We start from the raw sequence: 8551 nt of genomic DNA on the forward strand, positions 1-8551 counted from the left end.
GTGGGTTGCTTGCAAGTGCTGGGTAATAAGCTCTTGAAGAAAGATGGATATTCTTAAAGTACTTCATGGAATGTGAAAAAGGAAGAAAAAAAAGAAAGTCAAACCTTATATCCTTGTTGCTTTTTCGTTTTTCTACTTCCTTTGGTTTTAGACCTCGCACCGATAGTAATATAAAAATTAAAAACCTCGGCTTTGATTTCACGGATGTCTTTTGTCCTTTCCTAGGCACTGCAGTTTTGGTCATTTTAATTTGAGGAAAACAATTCTAAGACCATAGTGATGATGATATAGCAATGATGTGGAATCAGACAGGTAATGGGTTATGAAGATACAATCACATAAAATTGGGATTCTAAGTACTCCGCAAAGTCAGTATGTATTTGTGAGAAAAGGTCATCTAAGAAAGCAACCGTGCGCACAAACATACTTTTACTAGAAAAGCGTCATCTAAGAAAGCAACCGTGCGCACAAACATATTTTTACTAGAAAAGCTAGATAGTATCCAAAAGAGCCCAGCAATGATCAAAACTACATTCTGAAATGTAGATGTGAATCCATGCAAATCTTTTAGGTTCATTCGAATCAATCAATATTTATTACTAATTATTATTATTATTATTATTATTATTATTTTGTTAATCGTGATATTGAATTATATGTCCAGTTTTGTTTATCTTATTGGAGCTGCAATGCTCTTCAATGATTCTTCATATTTATGCATCCCATAGGCTCATCCGAATCAACCAAGTAATCGATCCGGTTGAACCAAGCCGAGGAGCCTCATCGAACCCGAATGTTTTCACAAATTCACATTCAGTTCACAATCACTGAGCTCAAACCCAAGCACGGCTCGATTAATTGTGTGGCCTGACGAATCCGTGCACAATCCGCTCATATCAGTACTCCAACCATCAGATGCCGACCTCACGGCTCAATTCCTATGATATAAAAGATCGTGCTGGCCGAGTCAAAACTCTGTGTCTCTGGAAGCCTCGGCACGGCGGAACCCTTGCGCTCGCTCGCTCGCTCGCTTTGAAGATTGCGACTTTATCGCGCAATCCTCGGCACGACGAAACCCTCGGCACGACGGTATCCGCATCTGGTCTTCCTTGCCCGTTGAGGTAAGTTTCCTTCTTCTAAACCCTAGCTAGTTTTCTGATACCTTTATCGCGCTTGAATTTTTTTTGTATTGTTTCTGTGAAGTGCGTTGGCCTTTGATTTGATGACAACTTGAGCTAGGGTTTTCGTTGTTTTCCATCATCTGATCAAAATCGCTCAATTAGGGAAGAAAGATCAAAATCGAAGACAAGAGGGAAGGAGAGATCAAGAAGGGTAAGAAAAAGATCGAACAAGAGGAGATCGCGAGGGGTTCTTGGAGGATGAGATGGCGTTGAAATTTCTGAACGAGAATGGATGGCACACCGGGAGCCTCCGGAACATCCTGTGCTTCAGGACTTTCTTGATAGGAACTGTCTGACTAGGCAATTAAAGATACTTTGATTAAATTTATTGTTGCCTCTACTCTCCACATTTGGAAAAAGTATTATTAAGTCTCCATATGCTTAAATATCTCATTCGGGATTGTGATATTTCTTTGATGCAACCTTTTATAAAGTTATTATTCAAGTCCATGACTATGACTGTATTCTGAAGCCCTGTTCAAGATGTAGAAAATTTGACGTTCAATTGATGCCTAACAACGACATCGTCATCACGCAATACGCCATATCTTTATACTCAATCATGATGATTCACAAAAAATAAAAATCATGATAAAAGTACATAATAATCCTAAAAATAGTGGATCTTGACAATGCCAATTGTAAGCGGGCCAAACCAAAAAAGATAGTGCACCCGTCAGCCCTCCCGTAGTCGAGAACCCTAACCATCCTTTTTTTTCTTCTTTCAGTCTTCTGTGTTTCTTTATAAAGAATATAGCTTGCAATTACCCTAACGTCCCCCATTGATATTTTATGCATATGAGTGACAGGGGAGCTAAACTTGAACCGTCTTTCTATGCTAACCTCTACACGATAATATATGTTGGACGGTGATCGACTATAATGTTTCATATCAATCGATTATAATTAATTATCAGATTTTATCTTCCCTATCGACTTGTTTTAATTAATTGTACGATATTATCTTAACGGTAAGTGATAATTTCGTTATTAAAAAAAATAATTTTTTTATAAAATAAAATAAAAAATCGAAAATGAGAGGAAATGAGTTAATGTCTATTTTCCACCGTTACCGAGACAAGGCATAACCCGAACCAAGCGATAGAATTTGGATCGAGATCAATTGATTTCAAGCCCGACTCGACGATGCCAATTGTAAGTGGGCCAAACAAATAAGGATAGTGCACCCGTCAGCCCTCCCGTAGTCGAGAACCCTAACCATCCTTTCTTTTCTTCTTTCGGTCTTCTGTGTTTCTTTATAAAGAATATACCTTGCAATTAACCTAACGTCCCCCATCGATATTTTATGCATATGGGTGACAGGGGAGCTAAGCTTGAACCGTCTTTCTATGCTAACCTCTACACGATAATATATGTTGAACGGTGATCGACTCTAATGTTTCATATCAATCGATCATAATTAATTATCAGATTTTATCTTCCCTAAAGACCTGTTTCAATTAATTGTACGATATTATCTTAATGGTAAGTGATAATTTCGTTATAATAAAAAATATTTTTTTATAAAACAAAATAAAAAACCGAAAAAGAGAGGAAATAAGTTAATGCCTATTTTCCACCGTTACCGAGACAGGGCATAAACCGAACCGAGCAATAGAATTTTGATCGAGATCAATTGATTTCAAGCCCGACTCGACGATGCCAATTGTAAGTGGGCCAAACCAAAAAGGATAGTGCACCCGTCAGCCCTCCCGTAGTCGAGAACCCTAACCATTCTTTCTTTTCTTCTTTCAGTCTTCTGTGTTTCTTTATTAAGAATATAGCGTGCAATTATCCTAACGTCCCCTATCGATATTTTATACATATGGGTGACAAGAGAGCTAAGCTTGAACCGTCTTTCTATGCTAACCTCTACACGATAATATATGTTGGACGGTGATCGACTCTAATGTTTCATATCAATCGATTATAATTAATTATCAGATTTTATCTTCCCCGTCGACTCGTTTCAATTAATTATACGATATTATCTTAATGGTAAGTGATAATTTCATTATCATAAAAAATATTTTTTTTATAAATCAAAATAAAAAACTGAAAAAGAGAGGAAAAGAGTTAATGTCTATTTTCCACCGTTACCGAGACTGGGCATAACCCGAACCGAGTATTAGAATTTGGATCGAGATCAATTGATTTTAAACCCGACTCGACGATGTAAATTGTAAGCGGGCCAAACCAAAAATGATAGTGCACCCGTCAGCCCTCCCGTAGTCGAGAACCATAACCATGCTTTCTTTTCTCCTTTCAGTCTTCTGTGTTTTTTTATAAAGAATATAGCTTACAATTACCTTAACGTCCCCCATTGATATTTTATGCATATGGGTGACAGGGGAGCTAAGTTTGAACCGTCTTTATATGCTAATCTCTACACGATAATATATGTTGGACGGTGATCGACTCTAATGTTTCACATTAATCGATTATAAATAATTATCTGATTTTATCTTTTCTATCGACTTGTTTCAATTAATTGTATGATATTATGTTAATGATAAGTGATAATTTCGTTATCATAAAAAATATTGTTTTATAAAATAAAATAAAAAACTAAAAAAATAGAGGAAAAGAGTTAATGTTTATTTTCCACCGTTACCGAGACTGGGTATAAAATCGAGCGATAGAATTTGGATCGAGAACTCTGATCATCCTTTCTTTGTTTTTTATGTTACTGGTTAAGCGGCGCCGAGCGAGCGTAGATCGCCCTGGCCGGACGCCTCCTGAGACCAGCCAAATTGAGTTGTCGATCTCTGACCTAGCGGACTCCTACGTTCTCCCCTCTTATCAAGATCCGGTACATGTTCTAGATCCCTCCTAAAAGTGATCTTCATGTGTCGATTCTTTCCGATTTGAACTCGTCGCTTTGTTTTCGGTATGGTCGCCGGCGATATAGTGTCGAGAATCGTTAATCGGGTTTCTCGGCACCTTCCATAGCCAGCAATACTGATCTTTCTCTCACAACCAATCTTACGGGTGCTGTTGATTCGTCTTCGCTCGCTCAGCGTCACCCAGCTCAGCATCACCCATGCCTCCGGTTGTGACATCCTTCGCTTATTTGCATCATCTTTTCTGTAAATTCTATTGTTATCCCCATCATCTGGCCTTACATCGATAGAGCACCAAGCATGGTCAGGTATCTGCTGGACTCAATGGCTGATACAGTTATATGCTTGGATGATCAAAAAAGCTCATCGACGATTCGGGTGACATGTCCACTCGATGGTTGATACAGTTACATGCTTGGATGATCAACAAAGCTCATTGATAATTATCAAATCCAACAGCTTTATGTTATCGACTAATTTATTATTTTTTCTCGAAGAAATTGGGTGATGCTAAGGGTAAATTCTTAATTTAAGATCAGTATGACATTCGATTGGGATTCGAGTGACATGTCCACTCGATGGTTGATACAGTTGTTACATGCTTGGATGATCAACAAAGCTCATCGATAATTACCAAATCCACCAACTGTCTTCCAGCACTTTGGCACTGAACAGTTGTGCTTGATTGCACACTAAACCCATCTACCATGGTTGAAAAAATATTGTTTACTTCTTCAGTGAGATCTGAAATTGACATCTGTATTGCTGGAATGACTTCCTTTAGTTGATCAACAAGTCCCTGAATAGCAGGATAAGTTAATGTAAAGACACACACAAAATAAAAAACCAGAACACCGGGAGAAAAGGAAAAAAAAAATTCATGATTTTACACAAAAAGGAAATGCCCACAATGTGATTAGAACTATTGATATGTTTCCTAATCACAGTTGAGGCCTACACCACATACAAGAAAACGTGTCACATGGCCGAGAACCCAATATAGATGACATTGAAGGATTAATGTGAAGTTATGATTGAAAATATGGCAAAATACAGTTTTTTGAACAAAATTCAATTATGCTTTAAATAAATCCAACCAGATTGCTCACTTAAAATTCAGATAAGAACAAATCAATAATTATAAGAATCAAAATGCAAAAGGATTATCATAAAAGTAAAGGGATAAAGGTCTGAAATTTTACAGGGAGGACTAGCCCCTAAATGATTAGTGTTATCCCGGTATCACTAGACCTGTATGCTAACTAAATGTTGGCGATGTTCTGCAAGAGTTGCAGCTAGTGACTCCGCATGCCCACTGCTACTGCTGTCAGATGCACTACTAAGCAGTTCCGGGCCCTCCCCTTCATTAGCTTTCACCTTTAGCAGCAAAGGTTGAAAAGCAATCAGCAAAATAAACAAACAGGAAAAAAATCACAAATAAAGAATTAAGTCGCTCTCTTAATAAACACATGTTATCAGACACCCAAAAAAACCGCAGCATTAAATAACGTTTGAGACATTGACAGGAACAATACTATGGTGATAAGGTAACTAATTATAGAATATGTCAACTTTCAAAGAGAAATCTGCATTAATTGTCAAGATATTCATCAGAAGTTGAGTGAATATAAAATCATAGATAAATTTTGCTGCCTACAAAATAAATATAGAATTTTCTTACAGTTTCCACTTCACTATATAAAAAACTTACTTTTGGTCCTTGCAACCATTAATTAGCTTGCAAATGCTAAAACGTTATTTTCATTGATACATCAAAAAATTATCAAACTGTGGTATTGAGACGAGTCAAGCTGGGAAAACTGATACAGTCACAAACGGCAACCGTGATCATGAACATACCATTACGTGGGTGTGCAGCAAGTTATTTGCCTGTTGAAATGTGGTTTAAATTTCTCCTAAGAAACTTGACACAAAATTGCCTAATTTTTTGTTTTCTTTTCTGTAACAAAACACTGCTTGCCTCTCCTTGAGAAAATGCAACCACAAGAATCCACAAGTTTAGATTTAACAGAAGCCTTAGGGTGTCTTCATGCCACACATAACTAATAGTTCCAGCAGCATCTGATTCTAACTAATCCACAACTTGATTACTCCCATAGAGGTAATGATGCTCTAAAGAAATGTGTTCATCAGGTATATCCAACTCCAAGATGCCCATCAAATAGGCAAACTAGGATTATAGAAATGCTACTGTATCTACTCAAGAAACATCGGAGGATGAATTTCCCTATATCCATATGCAACATAATATGCAGCATGACTACCACATTTTACAATTTTCATCACTAAAGCATTAAACATTACTTAACCAGTATAATCTGTGTGAACTAAAGTAATGAGCACTTAAGTGCCACAGCAACCATGGACTAATTATATAAGGTTCCACACCAGGAATCCCGGTGGTCACCAATATGGCCAGTGTGGATTTGCTGAAGTATATGCTGCTGGCTAACAAAATTCTATAACTTAAAAGGAGAATGACTGTATATCAAGTTACTTTTCAAGATGCAGTTATTTGGAAAAGCAGGGTTGCTCTGTATCCAGATTTATGATATATCTTAACTAAATGTAACGGAACATAGATCTACAACACAGAACAGCTGCTTTAAGTAGAGGCATCAATTTCTAATCACATGCACCAAGTCAAACCAAACCCACCGGACTGTTTAGGATAACTTGTCATGAACATAGTTCAGAGCCTGGTCGAGAACTCTTGACCTGTTGGCTGGTTGGCTATATTAAGGTCAAGCATACGTTTTGCTTATAGCAATGTTTTAATTATATCTTCTTGAACCCCCTTCTGACATGCAAAACCAAATATGATCAACCACTCTGACCATATAGCTATATAGTTTGGTTCCTCAATCCTCATTTAGAAATCTAAACCCACTAGAAAATTGGCTCGATTCACATCAGCCTTACATGTCCCTACTATAACCCATCTCAGCGTGACTGACCCAACTCGTCAATCACCTCTAGTTCAAGAATTTGTCATCTTTAAGATTTGTCCCTTTTTGCCTCTATGTACTGCTAATGAATTTGAAATTTTATTAACAGGAAAGGTTGACTGATGAAGTTGCTGAGATGACTTGTAAATTCTCCTCTGCTCAGATTGAGAAAGTCTCCGGTAGTCCAACTTTGAAACTCCCTCATTTATTCAATCTAACTCCAAATTCATCGGGGAAAGGCAACCAAGCACCAAAGCAGCATCCTGTAGGTAGTCAAACCAATCAGGAAACTTTGCCAGCCCCAAAAACAGTTTCACCTCCATTTACAATTGATGAAGATGGTGAAGCACAAGGTCAGCGCCTTCAGCCATTACCCACTCGAGGCGATCTTCAGATGTTGAAGACCAACAGCTATTATCCAGTTTCTACTTTGTTTACATAATAAATAGAGATGAGCAAATTTTACTTGTCTATTCACTATTCCATGTGGTTTAATTTTTCAGAGACTGATGATTATTATGCTCACAACATTCGTCGTTCTGTTCGTGAAGCTGCACTATCAAGCTCATCAAGCAACTCAGAATTGTTGCAGGAAAGAAGCAGTGATGATGGTTCTGAACACTTCTTTATACCTCTATCAACAACAGATGCTGCTTCTCAGAAAGAAATCGACTATGTTCCTAACTGGAGAAATCAACAACTGGTTTTCTCCTCACCACCAGAAGATCAGGCCCCGATGAACATGACAGATCTTTCCTGTAATGCCAATAGCCAGCAAAGCTTCATTCCAGATATGTTAAATAGATTGAATGGACTGAAGGAGAACAAAAACCTGGCCAGGCTGTTCCAACCATCCACTGAAAAAATACAAAGAACGCATCCTGAAGCTAACAACACTCTGGATCAAGTTTTCTCACCTCCATTGTTACTGGAATCATCATTCTTCCAAGATGCATACGAGGACTTGCTTGGTATGGTTAATATTTCCAGGCATGTGTTGGTATATTTTTTCAAACTGCCTAGTGTGGGTGTTGATTTTGGTCTTCACTGTCCGCTCTGTTGGCTGAGTGCATTGCTCATAGTTCTTGTTCCTGATTACTACACCGCTAACTGTGGCAACCATTTTCTTTTCTTCTGCAGCACCATTATCTGAAACTGATGCTGCTCTCATGGAACACTAGAGTTCCATATCCACCATGGTGGTGGTATTATATGCAGCTGAAGAGAAAGGTTAGATGCAGCAGTCTTGGTCAGAGGGCCAACATCATACATTTGTTTGCGATGCGATGGTGACTAACTTAAGCAACTGAAATATAAGGGTTTCTAATTCGAGTTTGAATCGTGTGATGTAGTCTAATTTACATGCGATTTCACTGTTGTTGTTGGTTGTTTTGATGATGGTGTCATTTTCTCTACCCGGTGTGTAGCAGCTGTAATTATGTTGTATCTTTTCCGACTTAACAAAATGTCCTTCTTACCCTTCAATGGCTTGTTTTGGATTTGTGGGTCAGATCTTTGTTATCGTCATGGGTAAATATTGGTGACATGTGGACTGCAA

The 8551-nt window shown here is 37.9% G+C and overlaps 1 protein-coding gene and 1 long non-coding RNA gene across 2 annotated transcripts; both read left to right on the plus strand.

The window, feature by feature from the left end:
• The first annotated feature begins 652 nt into the window (after positions 1-652).
• LOC135658682 (uncharacterized) lies at positions 653-1574 on the plus strand. Its single transcript, XR_010505546.1, has 2 exons — positions 653-1121; positions 1284-1574. It is a non-coding gene; the product is annotated as an uncharacterized LOC135658682 (long non-coding RNA).
• Positions 1575-7107: 5533 nt separating this feature from the next.
• On the plus strand, positions 7108-8473 carry LOC135658719 (AUGMIN subunit 6-like). The gene is made up of 3 exons (XM_065176182.1): positions 7108-7346; positions 7497-7964; positions 8134-8473. The coding sequence occupies exons 1-3, from the start codon at positions 7130-7132 to the stop codon at positions 8172-8174; spliced, it is 726 nt and encodes a 241-aa protein (XP_065032254.1). The 5' UTR covers positions 7108-7129; the 3' UTR covers positions 8175-8473.
• Positions 8474-8551: the final 78 nt, after the last annotated feature.

Source organism: Musa acuminata, unplaced genomic scaffold (assembly GCF_036884655.1).
Source record: "Musa acuminata AAA Group cultivar baxijiao unplaced genomic scaffold, Cavendish_Baxijiao_AAA HiC_scaffold_412, whole genome shotgun sequence".
Lineage (NCBI taxonomy): Eukaryota > Viridiplantae > Streptophyta > Magnoliopsida > Zingiberales > Musaceae > Musa > Musa acuminata.

Bases quoted from the DNA above. Each gene is read 5' to 3' on its own strand.
- LOC135658719 (XM_065176182.1), top strand. From the start codon at position 7,130: ATGACTTGTAAATTCTCCTCTGCTCAGATTGAGAAAGTCTCCGGTAGT. The intron at 7,347-7,496 runs GTCAGCGCCTTC...TTAATTTTTCAG, and splicing joins TGAAGATGGTGAAGCACAAG to AGACTGATGATTATTATGCT. The intron at 7,965-8,133 runs GTATGGTTAATA...TTTCTTCTGCAG, and splicing joins TGCATACGAGGACTTGCTTG to CACCATTATCTGAAACTGAT.